This window comes from Lutzomyia longipalpis, chromosome 1 (genome assembly GCF_024334085.1).
Source record: "Lutzomyia longipalpis isolate SR_M1_2022 chromosome 1, ASM2433408v1".
Lineage (NCBI taxonomy): Eukaryota > Metazoa > Arthropoda > Insecta > Diptera > Psychodidae > Lutzomyia > Lutzomyia longipalpis.
The window spans coordinates 18,588,647-18,614,367 of NC_074707.1; the positions used below are offsets into that span (position 1 = coordinate 18,588,647).

Sequence of the window (25,721 nt, forward strand, 5' to 3'; positions counted from 1 at the left end):
GAATTAAGAATAAAAACGGGGAGAAATATTCAACTTACAGCAGCCAAATGACCAGCTGTGATGGAGAGTCCCACCGAGAGGGGAACAGCATTCTTGTTGTCCGATCGTCGTGGATCACTCACACCGTGCACAACAAAGACAAGGATGAATGTGATGAGGGCTTCAATGAGGACACCCTGAGCCGGTGTCAAGTCCGCATGAAGTGTCGTATTGCCCAGCATACCCACATACGCTGGTGGTGTGCCCACCTGAAGAATGAGAAACGCAATAGAAGAAACAGATAAAATCCATCAGACTTATTTGGTATGTAAAAATATTTTTATTGATTTTTTGACTCAACCATCTTTTTCCTATCTCTCTGAATTATTTAAACAAGTCTTCACATAAAAAAAAGAATGATAGTCTCGCGAAAATTGTAACGCAAATGTCCATTGTGAATTAATTTTATTTCCTTGACAAATTTTTCCATACAGACAATGTCGAGGAAGTCTTCAGCCAGAGAGCTAATTTGTCTCACAGGAAGATTGTTTGTGTCACGGACAATGCCACATACGAGTGAGACATTATATGGTAAGTTAATCCACAAAAGAGATAAATTTTTCATTCACGCAAACTCACTGCAGTTACTTTTTGAAGAAAAAAAATCCCCGCTAAAAGGTACATCTCAACAAAAGACTGGTAGTCACGTTTTGTATGAAATTTGCTTTTATATATTATTTTGTATGGAGTTCATATATCTACAATTTTCCTAACTCACATAAAATTCACATCACAAGCGCAGATATTATGAAAATTTCTTTAATGTTGGCATAAATTTAAAAGTTTATAAACTCCACAAGTTAACCATAAGATGTCTTATAGTTGCTGAGATTCTTATTTTGGGGATGTAACCAATTAAATAATTTTGTGTTGAAGTTAAAAAAATAATTTCAATTTATTTAATTTATGAAAATGTCCTTAGTGAATTAACTGATAAAATACCAACTAATTTATCAAGCTCTTTTTCTTAAAATTGATTTTAGAACGACAATATAGCATTCCATTTAACCCATTGTGGCCTTAACTCTAAGAGAACAGGCTACAAAACTCACAGAGTCAGAAAAAAATCGAAAAATTACGATTTAATTACGATTTTACATCAAAAGAATCTTATTTGACTTCAAAGGAACCTTAAAAATGATTTTTATTGAATTTCTTTCACTGAATTTGTTGCAATAATTAAAGAGTTAAAAAATGTGATCAATCCTTGGTTGTTAGAACCTCTTAAAAATAATTCTTAATAAATCTTTCAATGTAATGCGCGTCTTAAGAAAAAATCCCCCGTTTTACGTAGGATTAACAAATCCATTCTCACTGGTTAATTAAACATTACATGAAGAAAAGATTTATATTTCTTTATTAACATTGCAAATTTTCTTCTCTCTTTCTCAGTAACAATAGCTGAGATTTTTTCAATAAACCGGACACACGAGTCCAAACCAAACAGCAATATAAGATATATTTTTTCACGCTTTTGTGAATGTCAATGGCAAAAAAAAACGTTTCCAACATTGAACTTGATTTGTTGATGACACGAGAGCTTTTTCTTCTTCCCATTTTGATTGCGATGTGCAAAGAAAACGATGTAATTGGTGTGAGAACATACTTTTTTTTTCATTCCTGCTTTTATAATCATGAGCTTTGGGAAATCACGTGAAAATTCACCTAAAATACTGAGAGAGAGAATGATTCATTGTGAGGGGATTTGATAACATCCCGGTTGGGATTTAATTGTATGACACGCTATCTGGATGACGCGGATTAGGAATTAATAAAAAAAACATCTTATAAGAATAATGTGCGACTTAGAAAAGTTACAATGCATTGAAAAAGTTTTTTTGAGAAGAAAAAATAACACAAACAAGATTGATTTTGTATTCAGAATCTCGTCTTGAGGAGACAACGACGACGACATCTCCATGACAGCCATATAAATTGGCTATTTATCCTCTCATTGAGACTTTAAGATTCACATATAAAATAAATTAAATTCCTTTTGCATATTAAAATAACTCAATATGACGACTAACACGTACCAATTAACCTGCCTTATCGTATCAGGACAACCTTCAGGTACGTAGCGTTTGTGAATTTCCTTTCTGTTTTGCAAAACCGCGCGTACAAATTAACTCGCAATTGGTGGTCAGTTTTACTACAAAATTCATTGAATCTTCATTGTTTATTGTGCTATTTGAATATTTTTCAATTAAAACACCGTCATGCTTATAGCGTTCAATTAATTGCTCAACGGTCATTGCATTGACTTCTTTGGAGCTCTGTTCCTCCTTTTTTTACGATTAAAATCACCAAATAGTAATGCAATAAATACACGACTAATACAACCTGTATATGGCATTCCCATCTCACCCATTTCAAGTTCATGGTATAAGGAGCATTGCGAAAGACTTTTTTCCTCTCGGCTTTTGCATTGCTGATGTGTATACTTATTTCTTCTTTGGAATTTTTATTTACATCACACGCAAATGCGGAACGTAATACAACGTATCCGAAAGTGGCTGAAAATTAATGTGAAAAATATTTAGAAATTCCTAGTAAATTTTCCACCCTAAAGATCTTATAGCTCTGTAGCATGCAACCAAACCAATCCTCTACTCCAATCGGTAAAGAAAGGTGTGTGTAGTATGGCTTAGAGACGAGTTCCAATTAAGAAAGCTTCCCTGTGGTGTCTTATCATGAATATAGTGAGCCTAATTTACGACCATCGCGATATTCAAAATGTATTCTATGCAAAAAGGAAGGGAAAGGATTTAAAATTGAAGTGCTTCTTCTTTTACAACATTTTATCGTCTTAAACTGCATTCACACAACCGACACATGGAGGTTATCTCAATGGCAAGGTAGTGAAGACCTTTTTGCGCACATTGAATTGCCATTTGATCATTTTTTGAAGAGATTGTAGGTCAAAGAAAAGACAAAATTGAATAATTTGCACCGCAGGAGGTTTATAAGTTTACAACCAATAAATTTGCAATGAGTAAAAAATATATATTTCCGATTCTATTTTCGTATATATAATCCTTCATTGTGGAAAAAAGCTTTGACCGAGGCTTTGGCGATTTATTTTAAAAACAAAATTTTACTATTACAAAAAAGGAAAAAAAAAGCTTCAAGCCTTTAAGTGAATTAGTAACACAGTTGGAATCGGTTCGAAAGGCAATGATTCACAATTTCAATCAAACAACTTTTAATTTCATGCTAATTATACATAGTTCTCACAACAAGATTCTATCGCGAACCTATTTTTGAGTTCAAGGTACTTTATAAAAAATGTTAATTCATGCTAAATATTTCCGAATATTCTTTAAAGTATTCTATCAACGTTCAATTGGTGAACCCCTTTGCGATCTTTAGCTGAGAGACCTTAATTTTTTTTTCAAAAGTACATACCTCAAAGAAATATCACAAAAAAGTGATGGGGAGCCTCACAAGCTCATGGTTCAATATTGAATTGCGGTGCTCCAATGAGTCACACATCATTTGACATTTAATGATTTTCTCTCACACTCACTTTGAGCTCTAATGTGGCAATTAATTCAATAATGCTGTACGAGAATGGCTCTCGTATTAAGAATCGGGTTGAGTTTACTAAAATTTCGCGCAATTTATTACTGCGAAATATTTCTCAATCTTCTCAATATTTTATTTTCTCAGAACTTCATCAATGGACATTTAAGTGATTTGTGGCGGTTCTTTTGAGACAATCTCTGTGGTTGATTTATTTGGGATTTTTTGAGCACTTCCAGAGAAAACTAAACCAAACTTAATCCAAGAAATTAATCTTCTCTCATGCGTAATTGTTTGAAAATTATTACTATTGGCACAGGTTGTTGAAACACAATAAAATATTCAATTTTTTGTTCATTTACGAGTTATTTCTAGTTCATTGAGATGCTTTCAGGAGATTCCATCACTCAACTGTGTGAGATTACAATTAAAAATCAACATTAAAGTGACGTGAATTGTGTTAAATAATAATATAATATGCATAGATGGAGAGTTATTATTTTGCGGAATTTCCATTGTGTTTTTTTTCGCATTATTTAATAGTCCGATTAGAAAGATTATACTTTCCTAATAACATCTTCACACTATACCTATATTTTCCCACACTTAAATTTTGGTGTTTGTAGAAAGTGAATCAAAGTGATTTTTTTTATCTCTTAAGATAATCGTAGATTTATAACTCTTTTTTTCTGCACAATAGTCGTGATTTATTTATTTGATTTACCTTCCGTCTTGGATGATTTTGCAATTATCTTCGGAGAACTAGAAACACTTAAAAGTTCATTACCTAATCTTCTTTGTTGTAAATTGTAATTACAATTATTCGTGTGTCGGTATCTATCTTTGTTTATTTCTGAGAATTTATATTATGTTTAAAAAATAAGACAATAATGACAATTTTCAGGGAATTCACGGAAAAATTTCCCAATAGGAAAGAGATTGATTAAAAGCATCCCATAAAAAATCTCTAAAGATTTATTGCGGAAAAAACAAACTTATTTTACTATTATTAACTTTGTAATGCATTTATGTTTCTTTTTTCTTTTAATTGATTGACTAGCTAGAAATTACTAGAGAATTTATAAAGGGAAAAAGTCGCGTAAAAAGCAAAAGTACTATTTTTCTTAACTTTTTTCCCTGCACCATAAAATACATTAAGTTGTCGCGTGAAGAGCATTAATTCGATTTTTTTCACTTGTGCCCTTACTTATGCAACAATTTTCTTGATTAGAATTGCGCATTTGAATGATTTAAGTTAAAAAAAAAACTAACAGAAGATGTTATGTTAATTATACAACAACACTTTGTAGCTAAGTTTTACGTATCGGCTGTTAATTTACGTCTTTTTTACGTAGGTTAAACAAACAATGTAAATTCTATATCCTTTTCTTTTAAGTAACGTGATTATTATTTAATTAGTAGGTAACGCAGGTAACGTGACAATTATTTTTAAAATTAATTGTAAACAAGTTTTTCTTCTTATGCTAACTTCGTAATACAACTCATGTGTTTTCTCTGTTTTCTTGAGGACTAATCGGACTAATGTGAATTCTCTACAAGAACCACAAGAACGATAAGATTCTAGAAAATTATTTAATTTGAAAATTAATTTGTTCAATTTATTGAATTTTTCGCAAAATAAATTGGAAATATTGAAACATCCTCAAGTGGATGGATTATGAGGTAGGTGGAATACCTCTTAACATTTATCACTTGGCATCATCATCTTCACGCTCTCTCGATTGTGGTCTCGTGAGATGCATAGTAAATAAGATTTTTATGAACCTTTATTATGAATAATTATGTTAAATTCTGCCGTTTCACTTATACATCTCATTTTTCTCTTACTATATTTTATAAAGCCCCAGCTGTGATATTATTCTGTCTACACCCAGCATCAATCCCACAAGAAAAGGATTAAGAGCTCTTGTATATCATACAGTACAATGTTTCACATTATAAAGTGAGGCAGGTGTTATAGAGTAAAATGTTGCTGTACGAAATATGGATATATGGTACTCAATGCTTGTAATATAATTATATTTTCTTATATTTATTTTATAAAATCAACACACACACACACTTTTCACCTTGGCATTTTATACTTTATCCAGTTCAAGAGTACTCAATGGGAAAATTTATATCTCGCACTGAACAAGTGCTTCATATATTGAGATTTCTGCAAAACTTTCTCATTGAACTTCTTTTTATTTTTCCTCTTCATGCTATATCCACATTACCTGCTCGCGCCTATACCTCTTGATTATTTATTTTGTTAATTGCGCAGCATTGTGAGCTCTCTGTATAATTGTGGCACTAATTGAGTGATTTGTACTCTCAAGCTCACGCCCTTTAAGGCCCAGATGAGTGATCTTTCAAAACAAGATCACATCCACAAGGTACAAGATACGCAAAAAGAGAGATTTATGGAAAAGACCACACACAGCAAAACAATATGAGTGAGCTTACCTTAATGAGAGCAGCACCGGCAATAGCTCCAATGCATTGGCAAGCAATGTAGAAAATTCCCTTGAGGATGCTCACGTCTCCAGTGACGACAAGTCCACAAGTCACGGCGGGATTTACATGACATCCACTCACATGCCCAAAAGCCTGGAAGAGAAGAAGTTGGTATATAAACGATCAACAATGAGCAACTTGAGTTTAAAAATCAAATATTTTTCGTATGCCTAGGGGGTATGCATTTGTTGAGTTTTGTGACTATTTCAATATTTAAGAGGCAATCGAAAAGAAAATTTCTATTAAATGAGAAAATGGGAAAATCTATTTTCCTCTGGTTAGAAAATTTATTTGACAGAATTTCCCGTATCCGAAATACTACGTTTTGTGTCAAAAACTCCAGCAGATTTGCGATTTTTATTCGTTTTGAGCTGTTATTTTGGACTAAAATCATATTTTACTCTTAAATGTTAAAATCAGAGTTTAAAGTCTCTCAATTCGAGTTTTATTCTCACAAATTACAAAAAAAAAAAACTGGCTGTAAATTAATCGGAAGCAATAAATATTTTTATAATCAATATGATTTGCCCTTTGGGGTAAATTGAGCAATTTTTTACCTTTCTGGCTTATTGAAATCCCAAGTGGAATGTCTTTCTCTGGGTGTTATATACTATACATTTTACTTCTTCATCTCAATAAACTGTGTATAATGTTGCGTAATTTTAATTGTAGGGTAATTTAATGTAATAATGCACGATGATTCGAGTATGTTATTTTAAGACCACACGAAAAATCTCCATGAGATTGTTTGCCTTTTTCTCTCTTCTTTTTAAACGTGTGTCTCTCGCCAACATACCGCCACGTAATTGTGCTCCACATATCACCCAAGCAAACAGACACTTTGTAATCATCATCATGTCAGATAATTATAAAATTTAAAGCTCGCATGGTGATTATATTCAATGGAGATTCTTACTAAGGATTATACGGCATTTTTAGTATCCAATGTGTTGAGTGTGAAAAATTATTTTCTTTTTTTATAAAATAGTTGTTTTTCCCTTCATTCAACATGTCACACAGGGTGTCACACGTCGTAAAATACGGTATTTTATGTGGATTTAAGCGGTAATTCAATTGCTGCGATCGCATGAAGTCGTACAAAACATAATTTTGTGATCTTAAAAACCAAAAAAGGAAAGAAGAAATTGTCATGAAATTGCCCACTGTTGTGCGACATTAGAACTCCAATAGGCAATAAAAGTGAATGGACAGAGAAAATGTATATCTGAGAAGGAAATGATCACGATGAATTTTCCTTTGTGCACTAATGCAAAAAATCCTCAAACACATGATCGCGTGTAGAGTGTCATCGTGTGGAGAAACTTCCACTGCATGCTACACTAAAACTTGTATCAAAGCCACAAGTTCAGAATTTAATGCGAAAAAATGAATCACGGCTGAAAGAAGAAATGGAAGGAGTACAAAAAAAAAGAAGTAGCGTGAATGACCTAAATTTAGTGGATATGCTTGATCGCGAACTTGAATCGCAAAATGAATATAATTTTATAATCTTTTTTTTTGCCCTGGCACATCCACTCCAATATTTTTATTTACTATTACTTAATTTCCACACAACACTTGTGGTTCATTGAGAATTTTTCGTTGTGTGCGCATGTATAGGAAGGTAAATTTTATGTGAATGAGAGAAGAAGAAAAAAAAAAGATCAAACACAAGATCATTTTTTTCAGCAATCTCTCATACATTAGCAAGCATAAAATATGAATTAAATCAATTAATGTATACATTTTTTGAACTCTTATGCTTGCCTGCCTTGGTATATGAAAAGTTCTTTTATTTTATACATCACAACGAAATTCTGTGTGACACAAATAAAATAAGAAGAAAAAAAGCTTTGCATCTTTTTTTTCGTGTCAACCTCCTCCATTGCTCCTGACATCAATTGGTGGTGATTGATGAAGGGCAAAATTTAAATGGGATTTTTTTTTCTTTAAAGTATCTCGTCACACAAGATGACTTTAGTTTGTGATGCGAACCCTTTTCATCTCTTTTACACTGAATTATTATGTTTCAAATTGGTATAAAGGTCTCCTTCTTCCCGCGCAGTGTGCCTCTTCATGCGAAGATCACTTGAAAATCCATTGATGATCGATAATTTTTCACACACAGAGAGGATCATTCAACAAATCAATGACTATTTGATGAAAATTAATATTTCTTTTACAAGGCATTCTCTCGTGCACATCAAGTTTATTTGTGAAGATATATTTCATTTTCTTTTTTGTTCTCTGGCGCACTGAGAGAGATCAGCGCAAGAAATACGTGGAGGGAAAGACTTGAAAAATAAATCGTCAAATAAATCAGCAAGAGAGACGCCAGTATGTCTATCATGTTCCACTGAATGGCTGGTTTTCAGCGAAGAAACCACTGTTTATTCGATGCTCAATTATGTAATTCGTGAATTTCGATGTTTAACCTTGATCGGTGATCGTGAGGTTCATGTGAATGAATGTCGGGCACTTTTTTCTCTTTCTCTCTATTTCTTCTTTTCCTGGGAAAAGATTTATATGTATATACCGCAACTAATTGTGGCAACAAATTTATTCTCTCTCTCTCCATACCACCATTTCAATCAATAAAAATAATTTGTGGTGAAACAATAAAAGTTGATCGTGATCACAAATTGATCGTTTAGCTGATCAAAGGGGGTCCTCAATGAAAATTAATTGGAATGATTGCGCTCACTGAATGAATCATATACAATCATTTTTGCAATTTATGAATGACCACTAAAATTAACTTAATGCGTTCATTATAGTAATTCGCAATGGGAGTTTTTTTTAACATAATATTCCTTAAGTGGGCAACTTCTTCGCACGATCGTTAAAGAGATACTTTTTTACGATCGCATTAAATCACATGCATCTCTTAATAATATTTCTCTTAATCCCTGGGTGTGTATTTTCATTGATATTTTGCGGTTTTTTAGCATTTATATTGTATCACACTGTTGGAGTTCAAAGAGAACTCTTTGTGACTATATGTTGTCCCAAAGAAGAGGTTGCCTATCAAATTTGTATACTACATTCAAAATGCAGAGATACAGCTCCATAAAATCTCATATCTCTTCAGTCTCTTTGATCCCTACCGCCAGATGAAGGTTCTCCTCCAACAAAATGGGCAAATTTTTGTTTTCTTTCAAGACATTGCGCAAACTTGATGCAAAATTATTGTCGCCATCCTACTTTTTCGCTATTCACACGTTGTTTTTTTTTTTTTCTAAATACTCTGTATTATAGGTTGTGGTTTTGATCTTTTTAGTGGTAGATAAATATCGTAAAATGTGATCTTTACTTGAATTTTTTTTTCCAAATCTTTTCACACGATCACACCTAAAGTTGTAATGTAGATCATTTTGCGATATGGTTGCAAATTGTTGAAATTTTTAGCAAAGTCTCGATCAATCCTAAATGCATTGCTCTACTACATGATTTTAGTGGGGCACGAGTTTTTGAAGTGAATGAGAGAGATAATTTAAATGGTGTTTTGAATTAATGGTAAAATGGTGTGTAGAACAAATTCAGCACAAAAAGTCACGAACAGCAAGAAAATTAAAAGTGAAATATGTGCATAAATCATACCCAACGTGGTGCGAGCCTATTCATGTGTCGCCATGAAGATCAAGCGGCAAAAGAGTTTGATGACATCATTTGAATGAGAAACCACATAGCCCCAGACTCCATGGGGCACTTCTTTGAGAGATCTCTCACCTCACAAATGCTCTGCTTGCCCCGCGATCGGTCGAATTGATCGCACAAAGGCAATTTGAGAGTGCTAAAGTTAGTTGATCGCGCACACTTTGTATTCGCACGAGATCAAGCATAGGGGTCTCTTTGCGATGTGGAAGGTGAGTGACCAAATGCTGCTGGATTGCTTGATCAACCACCAAAAAGGCTCGCGGCAATATTTTGGCCCAGTTCGCACGAGCCATGTCCGGTCCTCTGACCACCTCCTTCAAGCTACCGCCGCGCTCGTGGTTGTATTACTTAATAATGGTTGTTCTTCAGTTTAAATCGATTAATGTCGAATTAAGCAGTTTTTTTGTTGCTACTCCTCAACTTCTTTCTCGCCGCTCTTTTGCATTGACTTTAACGCTTACTTTAGCATTGTTTTTCAAGATCTCGGGCAATTTGATTGCCGGCCACGAGGATCAAGACATGTTTACCATCGAAACAGCATGAGCATAAATCATCGAGCTTGTGCAGATTGAGATTTTAAAATGCGATTGAATGTGATGATTTTTCAAGCATATAGCCCCGTATACTTTTTTGCACATATGATCACTTCATCTATCTCTCTTTCGCAGTTACCATTGAAATGATCTTGCACCTTCTCTGCTACATACCCAAACTGTACACATAGCATAAAATGTCTGTGAGAAAATTGCTTAAATAGTGAAAGAAGATGATCGTCAGTGGGTAAAAACAGAAGGCACACTTGCCGCAAAAAATTCAACTCTTTCGTATTGTTTGCCAACACTTGTAACACTTCACAGTTGAATGTTGCGATCTTCAAGAGTATATTGCGGATGAAAGCGAGAGTGATGATGACTTTTGTAAATTGTTTAGGGTATGATCTCTTAAAAATTTTTGTCAGTGCCACGCATTTCATTCACAAAACAACCATCTGAGAGGAGATGTTTCACGCACATAGGCATAGATGAAAAAATCTTTTGCGGCTTGCAACTTGAGTTTGTAAAAACAAATCAACCTTGAAAGACATAAATAAAATTGAACGCCTTTTGAGCAAATAAGTGGGCAAATCTGTTAATATTTTTATAACCTACTAAAAATGGGATGGAAACACCTTAATGGAAGGAAACACAAAAATTTGTAATATACAAGAAAAAACTTTACCTTCCATATAGGTCAATTTCATTAAAATTTTTAGCATATTAACATAAATCCATTTACAATTATTGGATTAAAAAATAATACTTAAACCTAAACGTGCCTCAATACTATTTTTAAAAAAAAAGCTCTTTCACTACATTTTCATTTTAATTTTCCCTTTGTGATAATTTTCTTTGCTATTAGTAATACAAAAGAGAGAAAGGTACCTATATTGTATTTTTTGTACCCTCTTCAGAGAGATAGAAAAAGATTAGTTAGTGTTCCATTTTCATGAGAGTGAGTGATTCGTGAAAAATAAAAATGAAAATCGTTTGAAATAAATTGCAATTAAATCCTATAGAGATTGTCATGCATTTTAATTGGCGTGACGAGGAGATTTTCTTTGATCTTTTCACTTTATCATATTGAATTTTCAACTGAAAAATTGCACTGAGCCATGATGATCGTTTATTACAAATGAGTGACTATATGGTTGGGGATTGCGTTCAACAGTGCGATTAATTTATCAGCAGTAGTGTTTCTCAATTAAAGGTAATTTACTCTGAGTGGTTTGTCAAATAGAGGTATGGCTTTTCCCGAGAGTTTTCTCAAACATTCAACTTGACCCACATTTTGTGCCAATATATGGCCAAACATTTAGGAAGGTACGATCGTATACCTTTACTGTTATTGCTGGGTGGAGGATTATAAAGGAACATCTTGGCTCAAGCAGGTGTTTATGTGAACAATTTCCGTGGCACTGTAAATCGCACGGCGTGTGTCCGAGTGATTGCAAACGATGATAGCCATATGATATGGAATGCTATTGACATCAACTGAATGGACAATTAAGATCAAGCCAAACGTGAGATCATATTGGAGAGCCTCTTTGGCACTCAACATGCGTGTAAATTTGAGATCATCAGCTCATATAGAGGTGGATTATTAGAACGAAAGTGAATGGAGCACACTTAATGGAGGGATTATGCATGAGGATCATTTATGTGCGATCCCTCTGTGGCATGCGCGTCTTTTTTTTCTCTATCTCTAAAAACCTCTCTCGCTTTGTAACCTCACCTCGAACTGGCGAGGAAGGTTCAATTCAGCATCTTCCAAGACGCCAGTGTAACATACAAACACGTAGAAATTGGCGCGACATTTTATATTTATACTTGTCGATCGTGATTGAACAATCTCAAGGTTAATTTGTCTCATAATGTAGATATATAGTTACATACCTCTTTAGTGCAAATGGCCTAAAGAAGAGGTTTATGAAGAGTTAGATGAAGAAGAAAAAAAACTTCATCTTGTAAAATGATTCATTGAGTGTCATTATTGTGAATTTTTTTTCTAATTTGTAATTTACGCCAAAGAGATTGCACAGTTTATCTTTGAATTTTATCTTAAACATTTCCCTCCACCATACGGCTGATCTTGGGGCTCTGTGTATCCCATCACAACGCGCGATCCTTCAACAGATCGCAACATGGCGATAACATTAAAATTGATTTTTTTCACTAGTTTACCACTCAAAAATCGTGTCGTTTGGAAAATGAAAAATTATCTTGCTGATGTGAATGAGGTTTTGGGCATAGAAAAAGACTTTATTGCGATCGAGAAGTTCAGGGGAACAGAGATTTTTTTTTTCTAACATTGTGTGCTTTAAATAAAAATTGCGAAATCTCTTTGATGGACCCACCTACATTTTTGCACTATTGCGATGATTTCCTTTCATCTTTCGCAAAGGTATGACACTCAAGATCACTGGCTAATTGAATGGAAGTTGTAAAAGAGTCTTGTGCGCGCACAAAGTAATTGAGTGGTGATCATGGTACACGAGACAATTTCTTCCTCACGTTGCAATTTTTTTCTCCTTCACATCTCGTGATCTCTTATTAAATTATAATTTTTTTTTACACTCTAAACCTCCACTGATTAATATTGAACTACACAGCAGCGGATGGAAGGAGAGACTTTTTTGTGGTCATTTTTTTTTTAGTTTAATTTGAACGATGTAGGTCAATTTGGAGCCGTTTGCAAACCGACAAAGACCAATATGGTGTAATCTGGTTGTATGTTCGCAAACGCATGATACCAATATTACCCGTTTTCTTCATGTAAGTCAATGCACTCGCGCATATCTTTCCCTCAAATCCACATAAAAGGTGTGCTCCATTCATACATAATAGATTCTTTATTTTTCCAGCTAATGTTGGCCTCTACATATAGTCGTCAATTATCTCCCCAGAGAGAGATTGCAATGCGTCGAAAAATCAACTCAAACGATCGCACAAATTGTGACCTTCAAATGGGGTGAATAGAGATTGAAAGGAAGTAAAAGGAGCCAAGAAAAACATGCTCATGATATCCAAAATCTAAGAATAAGGTCCTAAGATATTTTTCAAAAGGATCTTTAATATACATTTTAAATTTCTTATTAATAATCCTATTCACCATACAGTTCCTATTCACCCAAATTTTCAATAAAATTTCATTTCATCTCTTGAAAAATTTTTAGCAATTAACGCAATTTGCATCAGGATGTAAATTTAAATTTAATTTTTCTGTTTCATGCATAATTATGGAAAATTTTTAGAAATAGAATCTCTGGCTTTGTCTCGCCGCGGAAATTGCTATTTTTGTCAATTTTGATTTTTTCCAATGTTTTGGAGGTGAAGGTATAGAGATTGAGGAAAAACAAGTTGACGGAAGAACAAATCAATTTGTGCCTTCCTGCTCACAAATTAACACATTGTAAAAAGACGAAATCTTATCTCTCTGTGGCACACAGCACATAATTTATGATATCAATAAATGTGGCACATGCTCAATTGACTCTACAAAAGACTAATAGAAGTATTTAAAGGGAATCACTGTTATTTGTTTTCCGCTGATACTGATGCCTATAAAGCTTCTGATGAAACTTACAAATAAGATTAAATATGGTTTGTAGTGGTTGAGCGGGCTTGAGCTGGCTTGAGCTGTGTATATTCATATCCGAGGACATTGTCACTACCTATTTAAAACTTCATGATAACTAAGAGTGGCTATAAAGTCAAAGTTATCGAGATTTATGCTAAGAAAGTCGATAAAAATTGATTTCGCGTAAAATTGTCGTCAAGATATCCAAATAGAAGTTTTAAAACTCACAATAATGAGTTGCCTTTACATTTTAATAGCCATTTCAATGTTCTCTCTCTCCATTGACTACAAAGAATTTACGATTGAATAAATTTAATATGAACAATTAATGCAAATTAAACATTCCTTCAACTTCTGGGTATATAAACAAGAAGAACTTGGGGATTGTCCTCAACTGTTTCTTTTTTATTGTAATGCCGATTGACAAAAGGAGAAGAGAATTGAATAGCATATTAAAAGTTTCAATAGAAAAAAAGACAATTCTTCTTATTGCATAAGATGTACCTACATTATAAAAATTTCCTATTGTAAAATTTATCATTTCGTGACTTAGACTTTTTAGCCGATAATTTCTGGCGCTATCAGTCTTAAGTGCTATTAATTAGCACAAACCCCACAATAATCCTATTCATACAATTTGTTCTTATCGTGTGATTTTGCAATGTTGTTTGCAAAAAAGAAACAAATTGGCAAGACAGAATTGAAGCTTGTGATCTTAACTCTGTTTTAATCACCGAGATGGCATTTTACCTACATTTTGTTATTGAGGTTTTGCAGAACTGTACACATTTTATCTTTACAACCGTCTCTTCTAATCTCCCATAGAATTAATTTTATTTATACAAATTAAATTGCATTAAATAGCAATTTAGAATAACTCTAATCCGCTAATTTCTTCGCATCTTGCATAAACGGTATGATTGTGATGAAGATAATTTTACCATCTTCGTTATAACTCTCTAAGACTTTTGTAAATATTTTTTTAATATCAACTCGAAATGATTTTATAAATACTTAACTTAACGGTTATATTTTGAATTTAGTGTATATGTATATAATTTAATGTATATAATTTATTTATGGGAATTTTATTAAATATTGCATAGAACATAAACTCACCTGTGCAAGTGTGGCGACCACTAGACCGAAAGTGAAGGCAATTTGTGGCATTGATGGTGAGTAATCAGCCCATCCTGTTGTACTGCCAATACCAATTGAGACAAGGAGGAAAGTTCCAAGAAATTCAGCAATCAAAATCCTCCAAATATTGCGATTGTCTGTGATGTCAGCCACACCGACAATTTGCTTCATTCCTTTTGGGTGTTTTTTTCGGGTTGTAGCGGAGCATGAAAGAAAAAAAAAAGAGAGAGAAAGGTCATGTTACTTCAACGCCTTTAAAAATTAACGCCGTGTGAAATGGTTTGTAAATTGCTATAAAATCGCATTAAAAAATTAATCCATCCAATTAATCTCTCGCGGTAGATGAAATGCTGTTAATTGTATATTGCCATTTTTTTTTCTCTCTCTTTTTGAAAACATGCTAAAATTCAATATTGTTGAGATATTTTTGGGGTTGGATGTTGATTGGCACAGAAACATATAAATCAGCCGTCAATCCTGGTAAATTGAGATAATTATCAAAAGAGTTGAGGTAGGTCTTAATAAGCTACATGGAGCGAGTACAAAAATTCAGAGGATGAACTTCTTTATTTAAAAGTCTGTGAGTTTGAATTTAAATCCCAAATATAATTTAAAAGCCTCGCACGTGCCGTAAAAGTGTGAAAAACCTTCATTTTTGTCCTTTAATTATATCATTATATGATATCCTCGATATTGTTGTTCATGTTCATGTTCTGTGCGATATCCCCGATGAAAAGTGTTTGTATGCCCCTTTTCAACACGAAATCACGTACCACGCAGCCCGTGTGAAATATTAAATATTAAAATATTAAAAAATTATATATCATACATATACATATAGCAGTGAGTGGGTTTTATATATTGTAGAGCTTTTATCTCACTACAGCCAGCATAATCATCTGGTGGGAAATTGACGCCAATTGCTTCTTGTAATTATTGAGTTATTGAGCTTCCACACACCAATGTTGTATGTATATTTACATTTTATCCAGAGTGCATGTGTAATTTTAAAATTCATATCTAATTGAGAAATTGGCAGATATTCAATTGCCCGCTGGCAATTTTCATCTCTAACACGGGTGTTTTATAGTGTACTTTGCATATCGATGAAAAGTGAATATTCTCTCCAATTTTTTTCTACCATTATCGCCAATTTAGTCGTACCACCATTGCACCAACACTGCAAATAATTTTGTATCGGTTTTTTTTGTACAACAGAAATACATTGCAGCGATCGTTCGATGTAATTATTGAAGACAATTTGTGACCCACGACAGGTAAATGCACCTGAAATTTCTGTAACACCCATATGTACGCTAAATCCACTCACTTGTGCATATGGCGTGTTTTTTAAGCTCAATCAATGAATAAACCGCGCCTTTTTTGTCAATTCAATGAACACCATGCCACTTTACAATCCACGTGGAATAATTGGTATACATAACTATAAATATTAAATTAGTACGACTCGAGTGTAGAAAGTGTGCAAAAATGGGAGTTTTATGTGAGAAAAAGACTCTCTTGTCTAATCTTTAATCTTATACATAGTTCCTCTTATCTCATACAGATCAAGATTTAGAAGGCGTGAGAAGACTTTATAACTTAAATTTACTCTCTCTCTCTAAATTCCAATTTATGCTTGTGCACAAATTAGCAAATACAGTGCAAAATATTCCGCGACAAATTCTAATGGAAATTACAAATAAACAATTATTTTCGTTGCCCCCCAACACCATGTGTTTGAAATGTCGTGACAAATTACTATTTATACTGTTAGTTGGGGTAAGAAATTATTGTTTGTAAAAAACGACCCCTTCTGTAAGCTATAACTACAATATAGGTATGCAATTTGTGTACTGCACTTTACATTAACATCTCCACTCTATGCAATTAAAATCCAAACCAATGACATTTTTTGTAATTCATAATGCAATTTGAATTTAACCTTTCCGTAAGTTTTCACGGTTTTGCAGCTTTGAGAGTATGGGAAGCATTTTAAATCAATTTTTCACTTCTTTACACTAATTTTACACTGAAAACGGTCTTTAAATGAAATTTTCCTCTCTGTGAAATGCAGTGAAATTGCAACTGATTGCTTTGCTGAATGATAAGACACTGATATATAATTCAGAATGAAGAATCTCCAATTGAAGTACCTACCTGTAATCTTTAGGATTGTAGTGTTAATTATTGGCACATTTAGAACTTATGAGAGATATCTTCAATAAGTTTACTTAATGACAACACGTGTATTGCATACATATAGTTCGTTATCAAATTGAAAATATTGTATTTTTTCCAGTAGCGTTATATCTTTGAAAACAAATTGAACTAATATTACCTATACTTAAAAATGATTTTATTCGTATTTTTTTCTTTTTCTCGTGTCATTCTAAGTTAAACCTAATACTTTAACTTAAACTTAACTTTAACTTAAACCTAATCCACTCATCATAAACCTAATACCTAACTAAATTGTATTTGGGCAAGTTAATAACACTTTAATTGATATTTTTGCACTAAATTTTGAATAAGGAAGAGCTGTGAAGGCTTTGAGACTTCTTCACTAACTTTTAGGAAAATCGTTTGAACATTGAATTTTTCAGAAAAGTTTCAAGCTTAGCTTTATAAAATAAAATCAAAAATTTCCTGAATAAACATTTAATCGTAAAAGGTTTATATATTTTTGATTATCTAATCCCAAAAATGTAACAAATTTTTTTTACTTGCATACCCTTCTGTAGGGAACCCCCGAATTGTCACACATATAGGTATCTCTGATTTTACTCATATCTACGCTACATACCTACATTCTTATATGTATATCGAAAGAGTTAATCATGCGATATTCGCGTTGTTTTTTTCATTGATAAAGTAAAATTTTGCACACAGCAGGTGACGACCTTGCAAGAGGCTACAAATAGGTGTTATTATGGGCATTAAATGGGCATTAAAGAAAAATTATTTATTGATAAATAAAATGAGCTCAATGCAAAGCGTAAGATTGGGAAGAGATCAAAGGCTAAACTGTCTCATTGAGATATGCGATTTTTGGGGTATATTCTTTTTTGCATTATCGAACGTAATGCCACATACTTTTGCCAGGTATTAAAACCTGACCACATGAGGGGGTGCCAGAGATTAGCGTTCTCTTTGAAAGTCTATTTTTGACTGTATCGTGGGAAAATGTAATCAATTAATATCTTCTGCGTGAGACATGAGTTGTCTGAATCATCGATATGTGCCGATAAGACAGACAAATTGACCAATGAAAAAATGCGCATTCTTGCACGTTGTGCATAATTAATTGTTCACGGTGAGATGTGAATGGAAAAAAGGGGGAAGGCATATATTGACTTTCTTGCAAATTAATTAGTTTTCAATGTCAGGTTCATTTAGCACGTTTTAAATGGAATATATGGAGAAGAAAAGAGTGAGAGATTGTTACATAAATGCGAGTGATCTCTTAAACGTGAACACGTAACTTTTTAACGTTTATTACTTCCCCTTTATTAACGCACCTGTTGTAGCAATAATTTATTACTTTGTTGATTAGAATCATCTCCGATTTTTCTTGAATCGTTTTTGCAACTTATACAAAAATCAATAAAAAATTAAAGTTAAAGGAAAAATCATTCAACTTGAGTAGTATAAAGTTTAAACCAGTTTTGGAAAGAATTTTAAAATAAATGCCACGATTTATGTGTCGCAATGAAAAATTGCAGAAGAAGAGAGAGATCAAAAAGTAAAGAATAATTTAGAAGCTAAACACGGCGTTTAACGTTGAAGAACAAGAGCACACCGTTTAAATGAGTTTAAATTCAGCTTGTGCGACAATTCACTTGTCGATCCAGTTTACCTGATGGAATTACATATTATGCTAAATATCTGTGTCGCATTTATCGATGAGGTAGTTGACCCTCCTTCCTTCCAACACACAAATATTGAGTTCATTCATTAATTACTGCGCGAAAGATATTTTTAAACGTCTCAACCGTTTTTTTTGCTCTCTCGCTAATTTTCTTCGCAGCAAAAAAAGGCACACACAAGAACTACTTTAAACTTCTTAGTGGCACTCGTTGTGCGATAAGAAAATATTAATTACATTCTCTCAGCTCCCGTGCTCATGGATAATCACCCAGAGTGAAAAGGAGAGGCACTACAAATATAGCAGATTGTGGGTACATACTCTACTTTAGTGGTGCCTCTTATCACTGCAATCATTTACATAGGCATGCTGCAACAGTCAAGCACCATAAAAAATTTAATTGCTAATCAAATATTATTTCTCGGTCTGGTCGTGGTAGCTCCGTCATCAGAGATTGTGGGATTAGCGGTTGAAAATCAAGAGGCTTTAGCAAATGTGAATTTATAAGAATGAACAGAGAAATGTCGTAAATACCCCCTTAATGTCGCGAGAAAGACATAGAATTTTAGACCAATGTTAAAGGGATTTAGGTGAAGAGATAATTTTTTTGCATTGACTGTCCTTGGAAAAAATGTATGTAGGTAGTTGATAATGAAAAAAAATGTGAAATTTTTCATCAAACAATTACATTTCACGCAATCACTGAAGCAAAACTCTTTACCTTATTCTCGTGTCCGAGGAAGTTTAAAAGAATTGCACGATAAGGCTTTTGCACTGAATGTAGACTACTATGTATTTTCTGACTTTGTACCTCTTTATTTCGAAAGTGATTTAATAATTTAAGTAATTTTGTAAACCACACCCCACTTTTGCAATCTAATAAAATGGAATCCTTGTCAGGAAATTTCTCTTTTAAACTCTCCTTCCTTGAAAACTACTGCAAAGCATGCAAAAGACCGAAGGGTGCAGCAATTTTCTTCAATTAAATAGATTGAACGTTAAGAGAAGTACTTGACATAAAGATATAAAATTTCAGAAAAGAAGCTTTTAAATTTTTAATGTATTAGTTGGTGTTCCACTTCATGGCCAACACCAAGTATTGTAATCGTCGGAAAAACCGACCACCTCAGATCGGGCTCAAACTTGGTATGAGCACGTTTTAGACATCCCACATTACGAAAATTATGGTGGAAAATTTTTGATCCGGCCGGCCGGCCTGCCGGCCGTCCTGCCGGTCGCCCAAACTTTGCCTTATAGTTCGAGAACGGTAACTGATAGAGACTTCCGGTTTGAAGTTTTCTATAGAAATGTGGGTGTAAAATTTCATTTTTTCGCATTTTCAAAATCCAAGATGGCCGCCGTCCGCCATTTTGAAATACCGTCAACCACTTCCCTTATAGCTAGAGGTCTGAAATTTTAGTATGTTGTAGGGCTCAGTGAGACGTTTTCATCAACAATTCATACTTGAAAATCGGTCAAGCGGTTTAGCAAATATGGCGGCCTAAAGCAAAAAGTGTTTTTTCGATATAACTCGAGAACGGCTTGACCGATTTTGACTATCTTGGTATCAAATGAAAGGTATTGGGAAGCCCTACAACTGTCTAGAACATTTCAAGTTACAAAAACATCCGCAAGAGGCGCTAAAATCAAAAACAAAAATTGCCTAACTTTAAGGGGCCATATCTCCCAACATCTGTTATCGTTTTCCTTTAAATTTGGATATGTTGTAGCCTGACTCAATATCTTTCTTCAGTCCGAAAATGAAGAAAATCTATGTCGCCGTTTAGAAGATATAGCCATTTGAAAAATTCTTGAATTTGAAAAGTTCTAAGAGCGATATCTCTTGAACGAGTTGTCCGATTTCGCTCAAATTGGTATCAAATTAAAGGTTTTGCAAAACTCTACAACTTTCTAGAACATCAAAAACTTCTTAAACCATTTCTTCAAGACGAAAAATGCCAAAAAATGTTCTTGTAAAACAAAAAATCTTCATTTTGTGTTCTGGAGGTGACCTTGAAAATTATTGAAATTTATCTCAATTTATAGCCTGTTTTAATACCTTTCCAAAACTAGTCAAAAAATGTCTGTAGGTCTTATAGAACCAGAGATATGACCATTTTTATCCACCAAATTGCCGAATTTCACAAAAAAATCAAAGTCTACTAATTCTGCTCACAAATCGCATTACAACGCATAAACAAACTTCTACACGTTGTGGGACACCAACTCTTATAACTGGACGCGTTATGATTGACTTACATTTGTGATAAAACAATCTTTAAATTTTGAGCTTTTACCTGGAGCTTTCATACAAAATTTTTAAATTTTTAAAAAACCTTTGCAAATTCATTCGCACAATTTTTTTAGATGAATTATGTATAGGAAACCTTTCTTTTTACCTTTCTTGTTATTCAATTTAATAATGCACAATATAAAAAAAATGTATTATGTTCCCCTCTATTAAATGGGAAACAATTAAACTAGAAGAAGCCACACGGGACATATTTGCGCAACAGATACATTCACTAATTTTCCACTTATTAAAAATTTCTTCAACTTTAATTGCTCGTGCCATTCCGCAGAGGCATGTCATTTTTTTCACACTCACATAAAATCTGGCATTTTTTGGCATCTTCATGGAATGAAGGTATTTCATTCACAATCAAAATTGCGAATTTCAACTCTTTATAAACAATAAGATCGCGATCGAGATAAAATTCTTGCAAAAGGTACGAGTCACTCCTAAAAAGTCTCTCATTGTAAATCATGTAATTCTTCATTCGATCAATTAACAAGACATTTTAAAGGTGAAAAAAAGATTAATCTCGAAAGGTATGTCGATTGGTTTGGCTAGCAAAATGAAAACATTTATTGGGGTGATCTTGTAGTGCAAAATGTGTGCTGAAGATCACTGACCGAGATCAATCGTATAGATCGTAATGCGAAGAAATTGATCAGTTAATGTGGTAAGCTAAACTGATTTATATCTTGGGACATGCAGACATATGATTCTCATTGCTTGAGTGACATAATTGCAATCTTGGGTGGTAATTTGCTGTAATATACGAAAATTGAAGAGGTGGGAAAGGTAATACCTGTGGGCTGTGATCTTATGGGCTCTCCTATAGCTATATAGGTATGCTATGAAATTTGCAAGAGTGCAACGAACACTCAATCATACCCATATTTTCATCTAATTCAGCATGCAATTCACGCGTTATATGTGCAAAAGAATTGACACCGAGAGAGCGGTTATTGACTGGCAACCTTGAAAATGGCAATTTTACTCTTACTTTCGTGATCAATTGAGAGCTTTCCACCACATACAAGAAGTGTGCAAAAAGCTTCTGTTTCGGACAGCAATAATATGTAAATTTTCTCATAGTGTGGTCGCCAATGTGAGCGCACAAACTTGGTGCAAATTGAGTGAGAGCACCAGTGCGAAAGAGGCACATGGCATTAATCAATTCCATTTGGAGCCCTAGAGGCCTCCAAACGTGCTCCCAACTTGACCATTTATCGCACCATTACATTTTTCTTCGCCAATAAAACATCAATCATTCCCAGCATTCATGGGGAATCAAGTTATTGTGATGAATATATTGCGCGAATTGTATTGCAGAAAAATGTCTTGTAAATAAATATTAACAATCTGCATTCATTTTTTTTTAATGTTTGCAGGCACAATGGAAAATCAAGCTTTCAGATATTTTAAAAATATATATTTTGATCCTCATCATTGTTTGCCGCGTTTCGCCTGACCTGTCGTTAAATTCTGGTGAAAAACTCCCAAAAATAAAAATCCAAGCAATACGCTGAAGGAAATTTCTTTTAAAAGCTTCAGACAATTTTTTCTTCTTCACCTGCAAATTTTTGCCAATAATTGCTTCATAAAATGAGGCAAGTAAATCTACAGAAAAAAAAACATTTGCTACCAAGTTTTCCTTGTTAATTCTAATCTTCCAGTTAGCATTCCATCGACCTCTTTAATTTTGCTAATTTATTGATCACCCACCGTGTGTGTGAGGTCCCCACTGATGAATGACTAATGGTGCGAAAATTGACATTCAAACACTTTTCCAAATGATCTTGCTCTCCTGGGCGTACGCAATGTACAAATTAATGAAAATTTTCTTTCTCGATAACCCACTGAATTATTTTATGGGTGTTGATGGCGCGTAAAAAAACACGCACACCTCGTGGATGAAAGAGTAAAATAATAAAAGAAATGTGTATGCAAAATTTGCGTGAGTTTGCACAACCCTCGGTGTGTAATTAAAATAAAACGTGTCGACAGGTATCTTCTCTCGCATTCGCGAAATACTTTTTATTAAAACGCATTTTTTAAAGTGAAAAAAAAAACTTCATGAGGTAATTGAAAAAAGAAAAGAGTGACTCACTGATTTACTACCGCGTAAATTTCAATGTATTATTTTCTCTGCGAGATTTTTTTATATTTGCATTTTCTGTGCACAACCTTTGAAAATGTGTATTAAAGATGAGATGCTTTAGTAAGAGGATTTAGCGCATCATTGCGATCGTCTTCTCGAATGAAATGGTGATTCAAGGCAAATTAGAAAGTTTAATTATATCCAACCATTTCTATATAGTGAGAGAAGTGCACTCAATTGACCAGCATCGTACAACCAGCGATTGGTTAGTTCTTCAAATCCACCTCATTCATTAAAAAATCATGGTCAATCGGACGGTGCATGTTGCGGAGCAAGACTCTCGCGAGATTACAAACTACAGGTTAATGGTCAGACTATGGCGCTCTTATGTTAGAGATCGCTCGTCACCAGCTTCCACAGAAAGCTTTCACCCTTCGTATAAATTGGCAAATTGTTAGGTAATGTCTTTTTTGTCTTTCCCAAACACACCGTGAAAGACAGGTAGAACATTTCACTATACAAGAAAATGATCTCTGTTCCACTGCAAATTACAAAGATATATCGCATCTCTTGAGATTGGGAGTATTAATTTCATAAATTGATTCACCTCAATAGATGCGGAAATTCACATATCGTGTGTCTCTCACCACAATCTACTTAAAATTCTGCACTCGCTCTCCATAATAGCGAACCACGGGACAGGTAAAATACTATAGTTGGAGAGTACTAAAAATTGTAATTAATTTCTCCTCTACTATTAAACTGTAAAATCCACCTCTGTATTAGCCATATAAACGATACCACAAATCACACTAAGAACGACACCAGGCAATAATTCTTCCAATCACTCATTTCAATTGCAAGTGAAATTTAATACTCTTGTAGTTGAATGGCAGGTGAAAGATTTATGAGAATTATTAAAATGCAAAAGAGAATATGAAACGTTCAAACTTACCCTTTGCATCTGCAGACATTGTGATCCTTCAATCCTTTTTTTCGGGTTCTATTCACACTCTCAATTTCAATTCCTCAAATTCGCTTTTTTTCGACGAAATTATTCCCAAGAAATTTTCCCGAAAATCACTGAATTGAAAGAAAAAAGAAAAGAAAAATATCCAATCAATTGTTTGTTTCTTTTTAAGCTCAAATGATCTTCAACTGTAGAAGTAATAATAAAATTTGTCTCAGTCCCATATTAATGGAATTTTTCTGCTATATTATTACTTTTCTGCATGAAAGAAAAAATGTACGGGTAGGCTGACCAAGCTTACGAGAGCTGTGTTTCTTTCAGTGTACCAATTTTGTGAGAGCAAACTAGAACGCGAATTTGTTTAAATACATGCAAAATCGGGAAAAGTTGAAAAGTCATCCCCCAAGAAATATTTAAAATGCCATATCTCGGGAACGGCTCCATAGATTTTCGAGTTTGAGCTATCGTTGGAAAGGTCTTAACCTCAACTATAACATATTAAAATATGAAGTAAATCGATAATGGCATTTTCGAAATATTCGAGTTCGAAATGTTCGAAAATTTTGATTTTGACTTTAGCGCCTCTCGCGGTCATTTCTCGAACTTGCAATTTTCTAGACATTTGTAGGGCTTCACGAAACCTTTCATTTGCACTTGAGTTGATCAAAATCGGACTTGTAGAACCCGAGATATGACATGCCAACTTTGGAAGGCTATATCTCGAGAACGGCTACATAGATTTTCTTCATTTTTGGCATGGAGCTAGATAATATGGTCAACTATAACATATCAAAAAATGAAGCAAATCGATAATGGCGTTTTCGAGATATTCATCGAAAACTCATCGAAAATTTTGTTTTTGATTTTTGGCCCCCTAGCGGTCACTTTTGAAACTTATGATGTTTTAGAGAGTTGTAGGGTTTGTTGAGATCTTTCATTTGACCCCGGGTTGATCAAAATCGGTCAAGCCGTTTTCGAGTTATGGTCGATTTTCGATGAAAAATTGTGGCGGCTATATTGACTAAACGGCTTGACCGATTTTCGAAAATGAGGCATCGTTGGAAAGCTCTTGATGGCCCCTACAACATATCAAAATTTCAGCTCTCTAGCTATAATAGGGGCGGAGATATAGCGAAAACAAAATTTTGAGGTTATTCAAAATGGCGGACGGGGGGGTGGGGGGGTGGATTTGACCTCATAATCGGATTTCTTCAGGTCGATATTTAAACTTTGCCGTTTACCGCAAGTCTCTATCTATCACCGTTCTCTTGCAATTTAAGTTTATAATCCGGCCGGCCGGACGGACGGCCGGCCGGAAAAAATTTTTTTTTTTGGCGCATACGTTTTTTGGAATGTGGGGACCCTAATTCGTGCTCATCCCAAGTTTGAGCCCGATCTGACGACTTTCGATTTTGCTCGGTACACAAAAGCTGTGTCTGAAAGAAACACAGCTAAAACAACAAACCACAAGAACTTGACCTAAAAGAACAATGCT

The 25,721-nt window shown here is 34.0% G+C and overlaps 2 protein-coding genes across 3 annotated transcripts in view; both read right to left on the reverse strand.

Moving 5' to 3' along the window:
* LOC129795497 (transcription initiation factor TFIID subunit 6) overlaps window positions 1-25,721 on the reverse strand; it is a 53,606-nt gene that overhangs the window by 9,838 nt on the left and 18,047 nt on the right. The gene's annotated exons all lie outside the window — the stretch shown is intronic.
* LOC129795538 (aquaporin AQPAn.G) overlaps window positions 1-25,721 on the reverse strand; it is a 28,475-nt gene that overhangs the window by 1,493 nt on the left and 1,261 nt on the right. Inside the window, exons 2-5 of one of the 2 annotated variants that reach the window (XM_055836935.1) lie at window positions 24,212-24,339; window positions 14,977-15,170; window positions 6,034-6,177; window positions 39-248 (exon numbers count right to left, since the gene is read on the reverse strand). In XM_055836935.1, the coding sequence (XP_055692910.1) occupies window positions 39-248; window positions 6,034-6,177; window positions 14,977-15,170; window positions 24,212-24,230 (567 nt within the window). In that variant the 5' untranslated portion in view covers window positions 24,231-24,339. Of the gene's footprint in view, window positions 1-38; window positions 249-6,033; window positions 6,178-14,976; window positions 15,171-16,942; window positions 17,077-24,211; window positions 24,340-25,721 lie in introns of those variants that run through there. The other variant, XM_055836927.1, reaches the window with a different exon arrangement.